Source organism: Trifolium pratense, linkage group LG4, assembly GCF_020283565.1.
Source record: "Trifolium pratense cultivar HEN17-A07 linkage group LG4, ARS_RC_1.1, whole genome shotgun sequence".
NCBI classification, from domain to species: Eukaryota; Viridiplantae; Streptophyta; class Magnoliopsida; order Fabales; family Fabaceae; genus Trifolium; species Trifolium pratense.
The window spans coordinates 27,000,849-27,021,742 of NC_060062.1; the positions used below are offsets into that span (position 1 = coordinate 27,000,849).

The following is a 20,894-nucleotide window of genomic DNA, read 5'->3' on the forward strand; positions in this document are numbered from 1 at the left end:
ATATACAATAGATGATAAGATATCTTATATGAGTGACCATTTGTATTACAAATTTCTCGTAAGGATGCATGAAAATCAATAGATACTTTAGTCAATATTCTGTCATAGAAATCAATAAATTAGTGAAGGCATACATGAAAAGTAAGAAAAGAACATAAGACATTATTAAAAGTTGAAGAATACGTACCCAAAAGTTATTTTGGAGAAAGTAAATGATGACTCAAATACATTTTTCTTCCTCTGGTTCTATCACATGGATCTGGAGTAAGTAGAGTAAAATAATATAACGGTTTTATGTTCTCGATAACAAATGAACAACCAATATCAATAAATAAATGAGAAAAATAAGATTGTTTACTTACAATCATTGTTATGATAAAAAAATATTTTAAAGATAACTTTTAAATGAACAATATAATTCGATAAGAGTAATTGAGAATACCAGTGTTTACGTGGAAATTTGGTAAACAATCGCTAGTTTTATGCCCAACAACCGGCCTTTTAATCCATTAACATTCTATTTGTAGAGAAAAATTATTTTTTTCAACCTACAAATGAAGTACAAAAACTAAACCTTAGTATAAATGAATATTGTTGGATATCAATACATAGCACCATGGTACAAATACGCTCAAAGATTGAGTGAAAATGTCAAATATTAAGATTTAGAAATGAGTAGAAAAAGAATGTGGGGTGGTGGTTATAAAGAGTGAGAGTGAACCTATTAGTCACTAAACTTTCTCATTTTATAAGGAATATTATTACTCCTTTTGGTAACCTATTAGTGACCTTCTGGTTTATAACCTTCTAGCTTGAGCATCCGTCGGTTTCGGGTCAAGAATTACTAAATCGATAAAAATCGTAACTATTTAATTTGGACCCAATTTCGATTGTTTATATTTTCGGTTTGTTCGGGTGTTGGGCCGTACAGGTGGCGGTTATTACGCGTTAGATTGAAACTTTGTTTACATCTAAAACTTCATTATCCAAAATATTTCGCAATTGTCCATATGAAATTAATCGTCCATGCCCGATATTTCGCAATTGTTGACCCGAGAGTCGAGATCCAACCCACACCCGACCAAATACTTCAATGTATTGTCAGTTATATCGGTTTTGAGTCGAGTCGCGGTTTCGTGCTCAGTCCTATGTCCAACATAACAGGCAATAGTTAATATGCATAAGCCTTTTCTTATATATGGTGCATAAGTCATTCACAGCCATCAGATGATTTTACACGTGTAATAATCATAACTGAAGAACAGTGACGCGCCTCCACGCCCACTCTCACTGGCGGCGCGTGGGGGTGCGTTCGGTGCCAAGGAGACTCCAATTTTTTTTTATTTTTTTTACAGAAAAATAGTAAATAATTTTCTGGGAATTTTGGGACAAGTTAGGTATTTTTCTGAGACCTTGAACTATTTTTAGTTAATTAAATGAGGTAAATATGTTTTTATAAATATCAGATATTAATTAAATGGGGATACCTCACTCTCTCCGGTTTTATATCGTCTTAAAAATTTAAATTTATTTCACAATTTTTATTAAGGGTTAAATATGTTTTTGGAGAACAACTCTTTGAAACCATTCCACAGCAAAAATGGTTTCATACCGTTATACACTAAAACCATTAGTCTAGTTAAATGGTTTCATGGCGTTATACACCGAAACCATTATTATAGTTAAATGGTTTTATATGAGCATTAGTGTCAAGATGTTATACACTGAAACCATTAGTCTTGTTAATTGGTTTCAAGATGTTATACACTGAAACCATTTGTCTAGTTAAATGGTTTGATATACTGTTATACACTGAAACCATTATTATAGTTAAATGGTTTTATATGAGCATTAGTGCCAAGATGTTATACACTGAAACCATTAGTCCTTTTAATTGGTTTCAAGATGTTATACACTGAAACCATTTGTCTAGTTAAATGGTTTCATACTGTTATACACTGAAACCATTATTCTAGTTAAATGGTTTCATAGCGTTATACATTGAAACCATCAGTCTTGTTATTTGGTTTCAAGATGTTATACACTGAAACCATTAGTCTAATTAAATGGTTTCATAGCGTTATACACTGAAACCATTATTTTAGTTAAATGGTTTCATATGGGCATTAGTGCCAAGATGTTATACACTGAAACCATTGTTATTAAGTAAAACATCACATAACCATTTTACAAAACCATACTACATAAAGCAAAAAATCATATAAAGCAATTAGGGTTAGTTTAGTTGAATTTTTTTTGGATAGTATGCATGAGATATTGGATTAGATTATTTTTTATTGTAAAGAAAAATCGATATATATATATATATGTATATGTAATTAATGTATGAGATTTTATTTATATTGTGATTATGATTGATAAAACTTAAAATTAAATTGTATGTTTGACAAGTATGCTTTATATATACATGAACCATTCGTTATTATGTTGGGCTTCGAGGGGGTGTATGACGAAAATTAATTAAAAATGGATTTTTATAATATATACTTCAAAGGAACAAAAGTTATTATTTAATTGGAAACGGGGACGCGCTAGCGCACCCAACATAACAATATCAACATTGATAGTTAAATTAGGTCTTATGAAAATGCATTTTAATTGTAAAAGAAAAATAAGTCATAGTTATTTATTTTATTATTTATGTTTGGTTCCATTAGAAGAGTCAAAATTGATTTTAAAAATGTGTAGAATTAATTTTGACATGTTTGATTTATCTAGAGTATAATTTATTTTACTTACCAACAATAAATAGTAAGAGTTTTGATCCCCTTAAGCATGTGGTCAGAGATTCACTAATGGCGGTTGAAACTTCGTATCAATAACATGACAAAAAAAATATTTTAATCACCTATGTTTAATTTCTAATTCTAAAATTAAGTTTTACACTAAAATTTATTGTTTAGCTCACATTTATATCAACGTGTTCGAATACTAATTATTTTGATCCCCTTAAACATGTAGTTAGAGATTCACCAATGACGGTTGAAACTTCATACCAATAATATGACAAAACAAATATATTTTAATCACCTTTATTTAATTTCTAATTCTAAAATTAATTTTTACACTAAAATTTTAAGGGAGGAATGTAAAAGGATGCATACAATTATGATGATTTTTTTGGTTACTCATACAATTATGATGATGCTAATTTATTTATTTTTAGATTTAATTTAATAAATTAAAAGAAATAAGTAAAAGATTTTAATAGAGATTAAAAACATTTTCTTAGAGTGACACATCATCAAAATGCTTGCATATGAGCAACTCAATCTTCCTTTTACTAGTAAAAGATAAGGAAATTTTTTCACTCATCTTCAAACTTGAGACTATCTAAGAACACTTTAAATATAAAATAGACAAAATTATACTAGAGATCATTTATCTTATTTGTTTGTAACACTTTAGTTCTTTATTTTTTTCTCATTTAAATCTTTTATCTTATAAAATTTGTAACACTTTAATCATTTTTTTTTTCATTTTGGTCCTTTATCTTTTGTAATATGCATATATAAACCGTTTTTTCTTATCTTTTATTAAAAAATGTTGAACTTTATATTTTAAAATACTTTTATTAAAGTTCAACATATTTAAGCCACTAGATTTTGTATAGTGATGAGCGATTTTGGTAGTATGCATGAGATCCTAAGTTCGATCTTTATTGCCAACATTATAAAACAAAAAAAAAAATCAACAAACCTAGTTTTAATGAACATTATTCATCAATTTCTTCATATCTTCATCTTCTTCCTTAAAAAAATATAATAATAATAATAATAATAATAATAATAATAATAATAATAATAATCTATTTTATACTATTATAAAGAGGATAGATGAATTTTGTGTGACTTTTCATAATAACAATATCCTTTAACAAACTCAGTATAACATAAAACATGTATTTTTTTTCCGGACATAAGTTAAACACATGCATAAAGCATGTATTTTTTTTTCGGACATAAGTTAGACACAGGCAAACGCGAAATGCGTCTGCCTGACCCGCTAGTAATCTATAACATTAATAAAGGGAATATAGAAACTCTTTTGGTGTAGCCTTTTTTTGAAAATCCCAAAATACCCTTATTGAAACTCTAACTTCCAAAACCAACTCCCTTCTAATAAAACTAACTCTCTACTAACTTCCAAAATTAACCAACTACTCTTCATTTCTTCTTCATATTCATTCATGTTTTCTATTAAGTAAAATAGATATTAGAGAGACATCGAAAAGAGAAAAGAGATATTGTCACACTAATAATAACACTATTTCGATCAGTTTGAATATTTACCAAAGTATTATGAATAATCAATAAGCCATCAACATCTCAACTTAAATATAAATGTTAATTTGGTATCTGCAACATTCTACTTCTTTACCAAGCTTGAAATCACAAAGTTGGTATCTGCGATATTTTACTTTGGGTACATGCTTATAGCTTCTTATGCATTTTTTGTGGTAACCGGTACTATTGGATTCTATGCATGCTTTTGGTTCACAAGACTCATCTACTCCTCTGTCAAAATTGATTAGTTATATAGCAAGTAATGGTTTGGGTTAATTTACTATAGTTATTAGAGGATGAAGGAAGTTTGTGTAAGGATTTTGAAATTCAGGTACTGTCATGTTTACGTGTAACTTATTCTATACAATTTTGAATTATGATGACAGTGGTTCTTTTGTTTCAAAAAAAAATATAAATGTTAATTTTCAACTTTTTGTGCCACAAAATCAAGCAAAATTTTTAACTTAAAAGATACATGAGATCAAAATTTTAAAGTAGAATGTATCAATCAATTTGAAAGACAAAGTTAGAGTCAAAATAATAAAATAATAAAGATTCAAATGAAAAACACTATAATTAAATATTATAGTAATTACCTGTAAGAATAAAGTACCACTTTTATTGCAACACAACATACTCATTATCCCAGTCTCTCACTTTGTTTTGAAAATATAATTTAATGTTTATTTTCATTGAAATTAATAAAGTAATTTTTACTTTCATTCTTACAGATATAATATAAAAAATGGAGACCAACCGTAGTCAAGAATCAAGAGATCGTCAAAGACAAAGACGTACACAGAATGCAAGAGACAGAAGACAAAGAATGACTACAGAGCAAAAACAACAACATCTTGAAAAAAGGAGAACAAATTATAGACAAGCAAAAGATAAAGGCAAACAAGTTCAAACAACAACCGCTGCTAATGTAGATCCTGTGATGCCATTTCATGACTTATCAAATACCAATTTTACTTCAACACGTTATTATGGAAATCATGATCATGAAGCTGGACCAAGTACTATACATACCAACCACATGACATTTGGTTAGTGACTCAAAAACATATTTTGTTAACTGATTTTTTTGAAATTAACTCAACAAATAATTATTTGCTCCATACTTAAACTACTTACTATTTATTTCCATTTTCAGATCAAAATTTCCATTTCCCTGGAGATGAACATAATTTGATGTCATTTGACGAGGTTGAGGGTGATACACATAATCTATACCAGCAGGAATACTTAAACACAATTGCTATTGGAAGTTTACCACCGCACATATTAAAAATTAAAAAGGGAGCTCCATTGATGTTGTTGCGAAACATAGACCCCAAATATGGACTTTGCGATGGGACAAGATTGCTATGTCGTGGTTTATATATGAATTTGTTGGATGTCGAAATACTTACAGGGCACAATGCTGGAAAAAGAGCTTTTTTGCCCAGAATTAAGCTTCAAACCACAGAAGGTGCAGGACTTCCTTTTGTGCTAACTAGAAAGCAGTTTCCCGTCAAACTAAGTTTTGCAATCACTATAAATAAATCACAAGGACAAACAATTCCAAATGTTGGAATCTATCTTCCAAGACATGTTTTTAGTCATGGTCAATTGTATGTCGCATTATCAAGAGGTGTCTCTCGAGCTGCGACAAGAGTGTTGATTAAAGAAGGAAAGCTAGAAGGTGAAGATGGGGAATTTACCAAAAATGTGGTTTTTCGGGATATATTGTTGTCACAATCATAGGTATTTGACTTTTGCAATCAATGAGTTACTCCCACATTTATTACCATTACAATTAAAAATTACTGGTGTGATTACAACATATTTAATTATCAAATAACTAAGTTTTTATGGTTTCCTTTTTTCTTATACAGTCAAACTACCATACAATGAGATATTCCAGTTATGTGAAGAGATGAAAAGGAAACGCTTTGACATGTACTTTGACACTCAAGTAAGATATACTTAAACTTTTTTATTTCATTTATTAGTATAGATAGAAGATATAGATATTGTTATCAATAACATGTTTCAAAAAAAATAGGAGGGAGAATTCGAAAAAAAAATGGAACATATGGAAGGATGAGCAATCCATTTCTTCGATAAAAAAAATTGACAACAAGGTAATTATAAAGTCAAAAATATGAACTAAATATCACAATATTATTATCATCATTTTCCTACTAACCCATTTTTTTAATAACAGGTTCATCGTCTAAAATTGTACTCTCTTGGATGGAGATCGACAATAATAACAGATAAAACACAACTTTGGAATATCAGAAGAAAAGTACTAATAGCTCAAAAGACAAGCAGGTATTTCATTCAATCAATGTCATCTACGAATAACATTGTTTTCCAATTAATTAAATTTGATATATGCTCATTTGGCTGTATTACAGAAATCTCCATTCTCCGATAAATCCGGATAGCCGCCATGGTGCTACAACTAAATTAAAAAAAGAAATATCTATTTATCAGGTTTTTTAAATCAGCTTTTAATATTGTTCTTTTCACGCATATACTGCCTCACGTTTAATTATAACATTCTGCAATATAAAATGTAGTTTTTCAAAAGTCAAAAATTCATTGATAAAGGGATATATGAAGAATTGACAAGAATTTTTATAAGGTATTCAATTATATTCACCCCATATTAACATGCCAATATGATGTGCTAATTATAGCTCATTCTTCTTAAATTAACTTTGTCTTATTCATAACGACTAATAAAAATATATATATGCAGGGAAATGAAAAACAAAAATGGTTCAAATTTCATGTTTGACCTTCCTGTTAAGCAGCATCGTTGATGATCACATTGCTTTCTATGGATGTACATCTCTACCAGTTATAATCTTATCATGATTGAAGTGTTGGTAGTTTTGGTGTAGAATTTTCATTTTCTATTTAAGAGTTTTTATTCGTTGACAGTTCATCATCATGTATTCTTTAATTATCTTCCTCTACTACATATCTATTTGAGATTTTTTTAAGTGTATTTTTCTAATCAAATTACACATGTTAACTTATTAAATAATTGGTAACAATATGTTGATTTACCTCCTGTCCAACACATGTAAATTACAATTTTTATTTTGAAGGAAACTAAAAATACACAAATTAGTTTAAATGAAAATCAAATTTATAATTAACCACTGATTACTATTTATATACGTTAGCAAAATAGAAATTGTGGATCACACAAACGGGCACGGAACGTGCCCGTTTGGCCACTAGTAATAATAAACTTAATACAACTTCATTTAGTATAGGCCTATGTGTTACCTTCTTCTAAACTAAAAAATACTCAAATTATTATTAGTGTGCAATGGACAAGCACAGATAGTGCAAAATCCATTTACACAACAATCGATTAAAACTTATTATTTTGCCACATCATATTATGACCCCGTTTATTTCAGATTTTTTAGCAAAAAAAATTACTTTTTTTTTATTTTATTTGTGTTTGTTTCAAAAATTTTAAAAGAGTAATACTTATTGCTACGAACGGTTGAATAACGAAAAGCACGATCATGTTACCAACCATTCATGATTTCAGTCAAACAACAGAATATATAATTTTTTTATTAAAAAAAAAAAAAAGAAGAAACTCATCCAAATAGGCACATTCTTGGTTCTCGTTAAAAAATCCTTAGTGATGTATAGCAGTCATCTTTTTAAAAAATCATTTTAGTAAAAAAAACATTTTTTTTTCTTCAAAATGAAAAGTCATTTTCAATATAGCTTTCTTCAAAATCTATTTTTTAAAAAATCATTTAAAAAAAAATAATAATCGTAAACAAACGGAAAATAATTTTAGATTTTCTTCAAAATCTCTACAAAAAAGTCTCTAAATTTTTTTCAGAAAAAATCATTTTTTTTAAAACTTAAATAAATAGGCCCTATATTAAAAAAATAAATATTTTGCAACTGGTTTTCCCATTTTCTAGTAGTGAATTATAATTATCTCGGGATGCAACTCATTTCTTCTTCCTCAGATGGCAAACTCCATCACATGATTCTGCTATTGTTATTTGATTTTGATGCATTGCCTTTTTTTTCCGCCTTGATGGTGATGGTGGAAGTTTATCGTAACAACAAAAGATACTCCTATTTGAAAATTACTTAAGAAATCAGGGGAAATGGTGGAAGCAGGATGTGAAATGGAAATCACGGTGGGTGTATTTGTTGGCCGAACTCCATAGAAATCAGGTGGAGGGGATTATGAAAGTTGTGAGAGGATAAGAGTTTGGAATTTCGTGATGTTTTGGACTTTATATTTGGGGAGACTGTGGTAACAACTCAATGCCAATGGACACCGGCTTTAGGAGTGCCACTTGAATTTGATGGCAAAAATACTATTGATGATGTGTCACTGGAGAATCTTGAATCTGATGACGACGACGTTGTCCTTGTAGAAAATACTCAATCAAAAAGAAAAGAAAGGTTTCACCGGATATATGTGATAAAGGGACAAGGGGTAAGACCAAGGTTGGGACTGCGACAACTATGAAAAACACATTCGAACGATTAGTTCAAGCAGCAGAAAGTCACAATGAAGTTGAGAAGGCTGAAATTGCGGCAAGTTCTCATGTTCATGGACAATACTCAATTCCTGATTGCGTTAAAATATTGAAAAGTGTAAAGGAGGATGGACTCTTGGATGGTCAACAATTTAGTTATGCTTTGGGGATGCTTAAAGATGAAAGTAATAGAATCCTACTGATGTCCTTAAAAGATTCTACGAATGCTTTGGTAGACCGGCTTCTATACATGTATAAGTGAGACAAGTATGATTGACAAAAACTATCTAGTATTAATTAGGTTAAAGTTCAACTATAACAAACTTTTCTATTTATATTTACTTTTATGTTTTGGGTGATATTTTTCTTAATGTTATTTTATCTGGTATTCTCTCTTGTTTGTCTTTGAATGTTAAGTTCATAATTTTGTATTGATATTTATGTTGATGGTGTGATTCGCGATACTTAAAATAAAATAATGTTTAATTTTTACCGTAAAAAAAATAAATCAATAATGTTTGTACCAAAAAATATAATGTATATACTAAGTCAAACATAAAATATAATTCTTATAGAATTGCCAAACAACTTTAACTTTTTTTTAAAGCTCTTACTTTTAACCTTGTTTAAGAAGTAGCTTTTAGACCATAAAAAAGCCGGGCCAAATGGAGCCTAATACAAGTTTTGGTCCAGATTTTTTTTTTTAGGTATCAAGTTTTGGTCCAGGTTATACAGAGCCCATTTTATATGTGTAGGCTTAACTCTACATTAAATATTATTTGTGGACCAAACAAAATCATTCACTTAAGCCGTGTACCAATACATATCCACATAATATATGTATCGGAGTGTTCACCATATTTTGTCAAACAAAGATTTAATATTTTTAAGCATTTTAATTAAAATAATGCTAATTTTGGATTAAAACTAATCACAAATAAAAAAAGTATATGTGGGGCCAAAATTTATAAAAACTACTCAAATCAACCATTAAATTTTGGTTTATGTTTGTGATATAAACCGCATCAACTGAACTAATTCAAGTCGGTTGAAATAACTTTTTAAAATCAAATGAACCAAACCGAACTATATATATTTTTATCTTACGGTTAAAATAATTTTTATACTTAAAATCGAACCAAATGGCACCACGATCATCCCTAATTGAAACTACATTTTTAAAAAAAGTACATTTTTAAAAAAAGTGCACTTTACCGTTTTTTTTTTTTTTTCATAAGCGAGGTTGAATTGAAACATGAGGAATTTTCGAGGGCAAAGCAGGCAACCCCACTTTAGTAAAACTCAACACAACAGACACAATTGCACCAACCAATCAGAAACCAATATATACTTCTTTAATATCATCGCCCTGAACCAACAATAAAACTAAGTCACACACAGTCACAGCGCAAACCCACTCTTATTCTATTCTCCTCCACCCATCAACCTAACACAACAATAATAAATAAATAAACTATAAACAAAACAATACATTCAACATTTCAACTCAAAACTTCAATATAAAATGGTCAAATCCTAAACCCATTCCTTTCATTCACTTTCACAATCTCAATTTTCCAATCTCATGGCTTCAATTTCAACCATTTATTCATCTTCACCAACACTCAACTATCAAAATATTCAAACAAATCAAAACGCATTCGCTAATTCAATACGACGTCGTTCCCATCTCCCTATATACCAAACCCGACCTAAACTCTCCCCAACCCGCTCCGTCGCGCGCGAGGTTCCAACCGATCTCTCCGCCGTTTCAGCAACAAACAACCGCCGTCTCGAGAAAGAGCCACGTGCTTTATGGCGTCGTTACGTTGACTGGCTATACCAACACAAAGAAATCGGGTTATATCTGGATGTGAGTCGGGTCGGGTTTACCGATGAGTTTGTTAAAGAGATGGAACCGCGATTTGAGGCGGCGTTTAAAGCTATGGAGGAGCTTGAAAAAGGTGCGATTGCGAATCCTGATGAAGGTCGTATGGTTGGACATTATTGGCTTAGGGATTCCAATCGTGCTCCTAATTCGTTTCTTAAGAATCAGATTGATAATACTCTTGATGCGATTTGTGGATTCGCTAATGATATCGTCTCTGGTAAGGTTAGTCAATGGATCGTGTTTTTGTTCAATGAAAAAATAAGCAAAATTGTTAGTCAGAGTCAAATATATCTTCAAATTGTATAATGTAGACTAGTATGTATGATGGGGCACGTTAAATGTCACATTATAATTTAACCCCCCGTGGACGATGGGATTGGTCTCTCAGATTAGTCGGTAGTTGGGCCGGATGTTTTTTTTTTTATAAAAAATAGTAATGTTCCATCACATAATACCAGTAGTCTTTAATTACAAAAGTTAGGTACTCAATCAATCATAATCGTCATACGATCATATATGCAGTTTGGCTTTTACAGTTTACTATATGTCAAACTCACTTTTGAAGTTATACATATGGATGATTGTGATTGGTTGGCAGCTTAATGTTTTTTATGATGACAATGTGTGAAAATTAAACTCTTTTGAAGTTACATGTATGTGTTTGCCGATTCACCAAAATACGAGGGAATATTTTGCAATGTTTACAATTTTGAGGACCAATTTACCTATTAACTTGTTTTGTTTTGTTTATGTGGGTGTGTGGATTTGTTGATGCGGTTGTGGTTTGGTTTTTGGTAGATTAAGCCTCCTTCATCGCCTGAGGGAAGGTTTACTCAGATACTTTCTGTTGGGATTGGAGGTTCTGCACTTGGACCACAGTTTGTTGCAGAGGCACTTGCTCCTGATAATCCTCCACTCAAGGTGATGAGTGCTATTCAATTGTGTTGTTTTTGTGAATGCAAATGTTGAATTGTTTGTTGGTAATGTCTGAAATTCGATCCAATTTACCGATATTAATTTGAAAAAAAATGAAAATACAGTTATTGAATTTAATCACATTTTTGTTTTATTTTTCAAAATTTGGAAAAAAAATTAAAAATAAAATATTTTTCATGAATAGATATTTGGGTTGTCATTTTGCCTTTTTTGGGTAAAGTGCTTGTGATAATATGGGGTAACCTTGTTTCGACTGATGAAAGTTGGTGTCCAAATTGTGTCATATATCTCGCTTGCAATTCTAGTATTTGGTTCTTTACAAAATCAATGAGCAAGAGTAACCGGTGTTGTTGTATATTGAGTCTCTGTTTGGTAAAATCAAGCTATAAGCTAGCTGATAGCTGAAAAGCTAGCCGATGGCTGAAAAGCTAGCTTATAGTTGATAATTGATAGCTGATGACTTATAGCTGAAATGTTACCTAATTGAAGTTAAAGTGTTAGGTAAATTTAAGAAAATATAAAAAGCCATGAGCTATAAGCCGAAACGCTATTTGAAATAACATATGAAAAAAAGCTATAAGCTAGTGAGAAATGCTTGTTACCGAACACTTCTAATTTTATGGAACAAGCTTATAAGCTAATATAATAAGTTATAAGCTAGCTTATTTGTATTACCAAACAAACATTGAGTATGGAAATAAGTTGTTCTTGGGCCTCACAATTCTCTGGACTTTTGGCAGATAAGATTTATTGACAACACAGATCCTGCTGGCATTGATCATCAGATTGCACAACTCGGCCCTGAACTAGCTTCGACACTTGTAATCGTGATTTCTAAGGTCTGGATTTAGATTATACTTTTTTTTCATTACTTTTGTCATTTCCTTTTGTCGATTCATTTGAAAGGGGAAAATAGTTGTTCCTATTTATCTAACCTTTTTAGAAGGTCAATATAACATTAATTACAATTTTTCTATCATACCCTTTTGTTCACATAACAATTCTATAGTAATTCACTATTTGACCATTCAAAAGTCCAAAAATGAAAGGGTGTTATAGGATGTTTAAATATGATTTTAAGAAAAACTAGAACATAAATTGCATTTCTTAATCCACATGCCACTAATCTTAATGGACATATTGAGGTATGATATTAGACATGTTATTGAATTGAAAGTTTTGATTTATCTTCAGAGTGGAGGTACTCCCGAAACTAGAAATGGCTTGTTAGAAGTACAGAAGGCCTTTCGTGAAGCAGGATTGGATTTCCCAAAACAGGTTTAATCTCAGGTTTTAATTTTCTTGAGAATTTCCTTTTAACTATTATTGAATGATAATATGTTCAAATCTTAGGATAGTATTTTGCAAAACTAAAATAAAATAAACTTGGTTCTGAATATTTGTCATGATTTTTCAGTTATTCTTATTAGCCCAACATAATTTTTTGTATGTGGCCCCTATATATCACATCTGTACTCACTGGTCAGTTTATGAACTCATGATAATCTGTTTTTGAACAAGCTCATGATAATCTGTTAATTTGTGGTATAATGCAGGGTGTTGCTATAACACAAGAAAATTCTTTGTTGGATAATACTGCTAGAATTGAGGGATGGTTAGCAAGATTTCCCATGTTTGACTGGGTGGGAGGTAGAACGTCAGAGATGTCTGCAGTCGGCCTGCTTCCAGCAGCTCTGCAGGTAATTGGTCTTAAATGTTAATTAAGTTATTTCCTACTTCGATTTTTTGCGGTCAATTGTAATGTTTCTTGATCCAGACCATTGACATTAGAGAAATGCTTCTTGGTGCATCACTGATGGATGAGGCAAATAGGAGTACTGTGGTATGCATCTTTTTCCTAATATTTTAGCCAATGTTTTAATGTTGAAGATCCATGACTGCTGTTCCTATTTGCTGAATGTTTTTGTATGTTTGGCAAATGTAAGGAGGATGTAAAGAGTTCTACTAAAAGGAACATTTTTTACTTAATAATTTTCTATGTCCATGTTTAAGTGTTGTTTGATAGGAGAGGAATGGTTGGTTGATGGTTTAAGGTGGATAGGTTACTGATAGGAATTTTGAAGCAATAATGTGGCTTTAGGGTTCAATTGGTGGCTATTTGGTGCTGCACATTAACTCTGTGATAGGTGTCTGGCATTTCATGGGATGAATTATTAATGAGTCTGCCAAGGAAATGTAATAAATAAATAGTACTCCTAGGGGTAGAAAATAAGGTAGACAGTAAAAACAAGAAAAGAAACCTATGCATTACACCTAGGTTTTCAATCATCACAATCAAGAAGGTTTGATGAATTTTATACTAAATCTGATTGACCATTAAAAAAAAAGCTCTACAACTGTTTAAATAGGCCTCTTTAATAAAATATCTTAGAATTTGGGCTTAGGGCCTACCACATCCTTATAAAATTGGCTTGTAAGGTGAAGACTGCCCAAACCCTATAAGCACTACCTAGGCCATATATCTAGTCAATGCGGGACTAAACATACCCTCTCACATCCAACACCATAAAGGTGCTGAAGGCTACGCTGAAGAATGTCCAAATTTGCCACAATTAAGGCAGCTAGGGGTGGATCACAATTAAGGCAACTTGCTAACACATTCACGCCCAGGCTATGGGCCTGGAGCTTGGACAGTGTGTGTGGGCCAACAATGGATCTAGCATAGACTCTAATATCATGTTAGACTTCTGGCTTAGGACCTAACACAACTCGTTGAAATCAATTTCTATGAGGACTCTCCAAGCCTTATAACCACCACTGTAGGCTACAACGAAGGCAGCCCAGTGGCTAAGGGTGGACCGCAATGAAGGTGGCTTTCCAACAAAATCTAAATCGAATATTAAAACAAAGCCCAATAACACGATAACAACTTTATTGCATACTGATGTGATCCTAAAATTCTATCCCTTAACAAGAAGAATTATTTCGGTCATGGAATAAAAAGATCCAAAGTTGAAGATTATCATCCAAGCATGCGATAGTGGAAAATGAAGAGATCCTCCACTAAGCATATGAAAGTGGTGCACCAAGCAATAAAAGAGCACCACTATCTCTTCTTTTATTTTGCATTTTCCTTGTAATAATTCAGCCCCACTATCATGATAGTTAGTAGCTGAAATCCTTTTGTTTTCTTAGGAGTTACTTTTTGCTTATTACATCATTATAAGCCATTCCTATATATAGGAGGCATGTAACTCTTGCTAAAAAAGATTTGGATTGAGTAAAAATATGAGATTTATTCTCTTTGGTTCTCTGAACCTCATTTTTAGCTTATCGGCTTGCCGTGACGCTAATCTTTGACTTATCAACCGGAGCCTCCATAGCCGGTTGTGGCGTCCTCACGACTTATCAATCGGTTTTTCCATCCCGATTGTGGCGTCTTTCCACCACCTCTATCATCACAACTCTTGTTTTGTTCCAACCGCTCCGCGATTCTCATCATTTGGTAATCAGAGCTCAGGTTCAAATCAGGTGTTATCTATCCTTTTCAATTTTGTTGTTGGTTTTATTTTCGTTTTTCATAGTTTGAAAAAAAAAAGTGAAAAAAAACCGGAAAAAAAAAGATGGATGAAGAAATGCTGCAAGTCTTCACCAATGATTTAGAGAAGTTATTTCATAGTGAGTTTAAAAAAATTCATGAAAAGTTAGACCGCATAGAGAGGAAATATAGAAGAAATTATGATAAAAGAGATAGAGAAAAGGAAAGAGAAGATAGAAGAAAGAAAAGTGAGGAACAAATAAAAAGTCATATGGCAAGTTTTGAAGTATTGTGGGAGGATCTCCTCAAAAATCTAGAGAAGAAGGATAAAGAAAATGAAGAAAAAAAAAGGTGTAAGGAGATACTTGAAAGTGAGGTGAAAGAAAAAGAGATAATTGTGAAAGAGGTGAACAATAAAGAAATTCATGAAGAAGAAGAAGAAGAAGAGCAGATGGAAAATAAAGAAAAAATAGAGATCAATGAGAGGGAGAAAGAGAAAAGTGTTGAGAAGTTATGGCATGCAACTACACTAGTCCCTTCTTCTAAGTTGGTTTGTATGATTAAGTGTTGGGACTCTTCTAATCATATTGATTTGTCTAACATTTCTCGTTTATGTCATGAAGGGAACAAAGTAAATGAAGAAGAATTTCCTCAACTAGTGGAAACAAATTACAAGTCTTGGAAAGATCATTTTGTCTGTGAATCACAGTGTATAAAAGGGCAAACATATCTTTTAAATCAAAATGAAAACTTATCAAAGGTGAAAGTTATATGTGATGGATTCTTTAGATTTATTTTTGACCCAGGAGGTATTCAAGCTACAAATTCGAGGTCGAATTCTCTTGAAGAGGGAGGGAATGATGTGATCCTAAAATTCTATCCCTTAACAAGAAGAATTATTTCGGTCATGGAATAAAAAGATCCAAAGTTGAAGATTATCATCCAAGCATGCGATAGTGGAAAATGAAGTGATCCTCCACTAAGCATATGAAAGTGGTGCACCAAGCATTAAAAGAGCACCACTATCTCTTCTTTTATTTTGCATTTTCCTTGTAATAATTCAGCCCCACTATCATGATGGTTAGTAGCTGAAATCCTTTTGTTTTCTTAGGAGTTACTTTTTGCTTATTACATCATTATAAGCTATTCCTATATATAGGAGGCATGTAACTCTTGCTAAAAAAGATTTGGATTGAGTAAAAATATGAGATTTATTCTCTTTGGTTCTCTGAACCTCATTTTTAGCTTATCGGCTTGCCGTGGCGCTAATTTTTGACTTATCAACCGGAGCCTCCATAGCCGGTTGTGGCGTCCTCACGACTTATCGATCGGTTTTTCCATCCCGATTGTGGCGTCTTTCCACCACCTGTATCATCACAACTCTTGTTTTGTTCCAACCGCTCCGCGATTCTCATCACATACCCAAACCCAGATAAAATCCACAGCCAGGAATTTCAAAATTACTAAATGCACTTAGGCTCTGATAATAATAACCAAAATAAAATATCAACTCATCAAAGTTAATATCCTAATAGTAATCATCTATCAAGATACAATCATTTGTATGGTACTATTTTTTTTTTTCTTTCCAGCTTTCGGTTTTACTTCACAATTCTATCTGCTTAATTTTGAATCTTCTTGATCACAAAGAAAAAACCCCTAAGGATCTTCTGTTAATATACACTTTATGCAGATAAAGAACAATCCTGCTGCTTTGCTGGCTTTATGTTGGTATTGGGCTACAGATGGTGTAGGATCCAAGGTATGAATTATATAGTTTATGGACGATTAACAACTGCTTCTGTTTCATGTCATTGTCTCCTGTTTTGTAACTATTGCTCATTGTGTTCTTTTCTTTCTTTCTATTCCTAAGGATATGGTTATCCTTCCGTACAAGGACAGCCTGTTATTATTTAGTAGATACTTGCAGCAACTGGTCATGGAATCTCTGGGCAAGGAATATGACTTGGATGGTAATCGGGTATGTGTGGCACATGCAGCAAATCATACTTTGTCCCGCATTTTGGATGAATTGCTAGATTTTCTTTTAATTGTTTAATCAGTTTACAGCTGCCTTATATCAAGAAACAGCTGAATGGAGCTTTATAGCTTATAGTTTTCTAATTGATTGTTACTGTCTTAATGTTGGACACATTGCATTGGAATATCATTAACTTTTGAGTAACATGTTGATAATAGGTCTAGTTTGTATCAACATCATAGGATGGTGGATGTTTCATGCTACATGTTATCTCTCAACTAGTACTTTTTAATTTTAAACAGGTTAATCAACTGTCATCAATTAATGTTATCCAAATCTGACTTTTTTATTACAGGTTAATCAAGGAATTAGTGTCTATGGAAATAAAGGAAGCACGGATCAACATGCGTGAGTTGTTATTCCATTTTTAAGTTTGGTTGATATAATTTTTGATTTGAATAAATTTGTTAAATTTTTGATTGTGTACAGCTATATTCAGCAACTGAGGGAAGGTGTACACAATTTCTTTGCAACATTCATTGAGGTGCTGCGTGATAGACCACCTGGTCATGATTGGGAGCTTGAACCAGGTGTTACCAGTGGTGACTACCTGTTTGGTATGCTACAGGTCTGACATAGTAATCAAACGGTTTTTCTCATCGAGTTTGATTATTGTATAGAAATTTTAAAGATTGGTTGGGGTTAGTTGTTATGTTTAGTGCTAAAAATTGAAGTTTCCACAGGGAACAAGGTCAGCTTTGTACGCTAATGACCGCGAATCTATCACAGTCACTGTGCAAGAAGTGACTCCCAGAGCTGTTGGAGCCCTTGTTGCACTGTATGAACGAGCAGTTGGGATATATGCCTCACTTGTCAACATAAATGCTTATCACCAGCCTGGTAAACATCTTTCCTCTTTAGCCTATTTTTTATTCTCTGGATCATAGAGAAAGCTTGAGTGATGCAAATTGAATTATATAACCACCTACTCTATTAGTTCCATTGCTATCATGTAAGTGATGTAACTACTTATCTGATAACTAGGTGTGGAAGCGGGTAAAAAAGCAGCAGGAGAAGTATTAGCACTTCAGAAGCGGGTGTTGGCAGTGTTAAATGAGGCAAGGTATGGTGTAACATGTTTGAAAATATCAGGCTTTTCTGTCTTAGCTAGAAATATATTTGAAATTCATAAGTGTGTTATAGATTCATGGATTTGGTTAGTTGTAAAAAGGGTCTTGATAAGTGATAAGGGGAGGGACTAACTTGTCAGTAACAAATGGGAGGGGGAAAGTTAGTTAGAGGAGAGAGAACAGATTTGTTATATGCAGAGGAAGTGAAAGTGGTCATGTGTGTTCCTATTTTAGTTTTGGCTTATAGTTTGGGCCGCAGGAGCTTACCTTTGCTAGAGCATTTGCTTGTACTTTTGTATTTTCCTTTACTTATCAATAATAAAAAGTCCCTTTGTTAGATATGAAATTTCTATCTGTTGGGGCTTTCATTGAGAGGTAACGAGGGGGAGAATTCATATGCAAACCTAGCTGGCGTCACAGCGAGTTAATGCTCTAGTTGCTTGCAGTCATTGTTGAGACTTATCCAATAGATCAAGAGGTCTTACAACCAGTGTATGTGGCCCTCTTCAAGGACAATCTAGGTACTGGGATGAGGATACCTAATCCTACTCCTCATTGATAGTTGAGAGCTGCAGCTAGTCATAACTTCAATACTGCCAAACTAGTGGCCTCTTAAGGATTACCCATCACTAAAATCAAGGAGTTTGAAGTTGGTTTAGGAAATGGCATTGTCTTTTTCAAGAAAAATGTAATATTTTGGTGATCCAATTGGGCCGAACAAATCTGTTTGTGGATGCTTGTGTTCTGGAATTAGAGGAGTTCAACCTTATCTTGGAAATGGGGAAACCTTGAGGGAAACCAAGACAGATTGGACCAAAAAAACAATGAGCTTTTGGTCATGAGATGGCTGTATTTTTACTCTCAATTGATTTGCATGGGTAATATGATCACATATGCTACAATCCTGCTGTGCTAAAGTGTTACAATGAGTATTTAAGAGGGACTACAGTCAACAAATAAATCTATTACTGATTGGGCCATCATGTCGAAGTCCAAGTATGCCAAGGAAGCAACAAAGGAATATGAAGGCAACTGTTTTAAAACTTTCTCTTTTCTGCCTTGAGGAGACAAGCAGATTTTCAGGTGGATGGTAGATTTTTGGATCTGGTTAAGTGGAGGGACCTACATGTAAATAACAAATTGGAGGGAAACTTAGTTTGGGGGAAGAGAGACTTTTTTTGCTATATGGGGTAGTTCAGTGTGAGGGAAGTTAGTTCGTGTTTCTTTTTTGGATTATAGCTTGATGAGCCGCAGGAGTCTGCCGCTGGGAGCATTTGCTCTTTCCGAAATTTCTTCTACTATAGTCTCCCTCTTTAGAAAGTAGTTGTTCCAATCAGTGTGTATGGACCCTCATGAACACCTGAGTTAGGAAAGTTTGAGGTTGGTGTATGCAGGGTAGACACCATTTTATTTTCTCTATCAATTAACGATATCACTATAGGAGGGTCAATATCCATCTTCTATTCATCATATTCACCTTTTGTGTTTAGCATATTTATGATTCTTTACAAATATATTGTCCGATTAAGTCCAAATTACATTTTATTTATTTTTATATTCAGCTGCAAGGAGCCTATTGAACCATTGACGATTGAAGAAGTAGCTGAACGTTGCCATGCTCCAGAAGATGTAAAACATTACCTCACTGCTTCTCTATATTAATTTTTTCAATGAAGTTTATTAATCACATTATTAAGAATTGTTAACATTTATATTTTTTCTGCAGATTGAAGTAATTTACAAGATTATTGCTCATATGGCTGCCAATGACAGAGCACTAATTGCTGAAGGTAACTGTGGTTCTCCAAGGAGCGTCAAAGTTTTTCTGGGAGAGTGTAATGTTGATGAACTGTATGCATGAGTTAGACCAATGAAATCCACATTTCATAATGTTATAGATATGTTCAAATGCCCATCAAAGGAAAGGAAGTAGCTTGGAATAAATTATTTTGGTTATTTGATGGATCACTTCATCTTCAATGAAAAAGATTTATTTTTTTTGTAGACAAACTTTTTTAAAGAGTGGTTGAGTTTGGTTATCTGAAAAGGAATCATATTAATAAATTTGAGAGGCACATAATGGAATAAGCTGGCTAGCTTTTGTGGAATGTTTGGACATTCTGAAAAGCAAATTTGGATTATGTAAAATTGGAATCTGTATAAATGTATTTGATTGTTATTTGGCCAAATTAAGTTGTTAGGAATAATGATAACGATGCACTCTTTAAAATGTTTATTCACATTGTTGGTTAAAATTTATGGGTCACAGTCACACCACTTTGAGTTTTTAGGATTTTCATTCCTTTGGTGTGATTGGTAATAATTAAAATATGAAATAATTGAAATAATTTGAATATTTTTTCATATAGACTAATTTTTAGACTTACATGAAAAGAAGAATCAACTTGTATCCGATTACTGAAGTAAAAAGATATTTTAGAAAATGCTAATGAGTTTTGACGTAATTGGTTAAGGAAATATATTTAACTTTTTGAAGTTTAAATTTTGTTATTTTTAATATAAAGTTTCTTATCTTTGACTTCTTTGACTTTTAGGCTTAACTGTACTTTTGGTCCCTTATCTTTATTTTAGGTTTTAAATTGGACTCTTATCTTTTA

The 20,894-nt window shown here is 32.3% G+C and overlaps 1 protein-coding gene across 2 annotated transcripts; it reads left to right on the forward strand.

Annotated features, from left to right (window-relative positions):
• Positions 1–10,128: 10,128 nt before the first annotated feature.
• LOC123920093 (glucose-6-phosphate isomerase 1, chloroplastic) lies at positions 10,129–20,465 on the forward strand. 2 transcript variants are annotated; one of them, XM_045972226.1, is made up of 14 exons: positions 10,129–10,952; positions 11,529–11,651; positions 12,407–12,505; positions 12,861–12,944; positions 13,223–13,366; positions 13,444–13,509; positions 16,859–16,927; positions 17,039–17,146; positions 17,502–17,554; positions 17,636–17,774; positions 17,890–18,046; positions 18,191–18,269; positions 19,839–19,905; positions 20,003–20,465. In XM_045972226.1, exons 1-14 carry the CDS (start codon positions 10,425–10,427, stop codon positions 20,135–20,137), a joined length of 1,851 nt encoding a protein of 616 aa, XP_045828182.1. In that variant the 5' UTR covers positions 10,129–10,424; the 3' UTR covers positions 20,138–20,465. The 2 variants fall into 2 exon arrangements, with proteins under 2 accessions (XP_045828182.1, XP_045828183.1); XM_045972227.1 differs by having other exon boundaries at positions 10,217–10,947.
• The last annotated feature ends 429 nt before the right edge of the window (positions 20,466–20,894 follow it).

Excerpts from the sequence above, each read along its gene's own strand:
- LOC123920093 (XM_045972226.1), top strand. The coding sequence starts at position 10,425 with ATGGCTTCAATTTCAACCATTTATTCATCTTCACCAACACTCAACTAT. Across the intron at positions 12,506-12,860 it reads TTGTAATCGTGATTTCTAAG|AGTGGAGGTACTCCCGAAAC; the intron begins GTCTGGATTTAG and ends ATTTATCTTCAG. Across the intron at positions 17,775-17,889 it reads ACCTGTTTGGTATGCTACAG|GGAACAAGGTCAGCTTTGTA; the intron begins GTCTGACATAGT and ends AAGTTTCCACAG.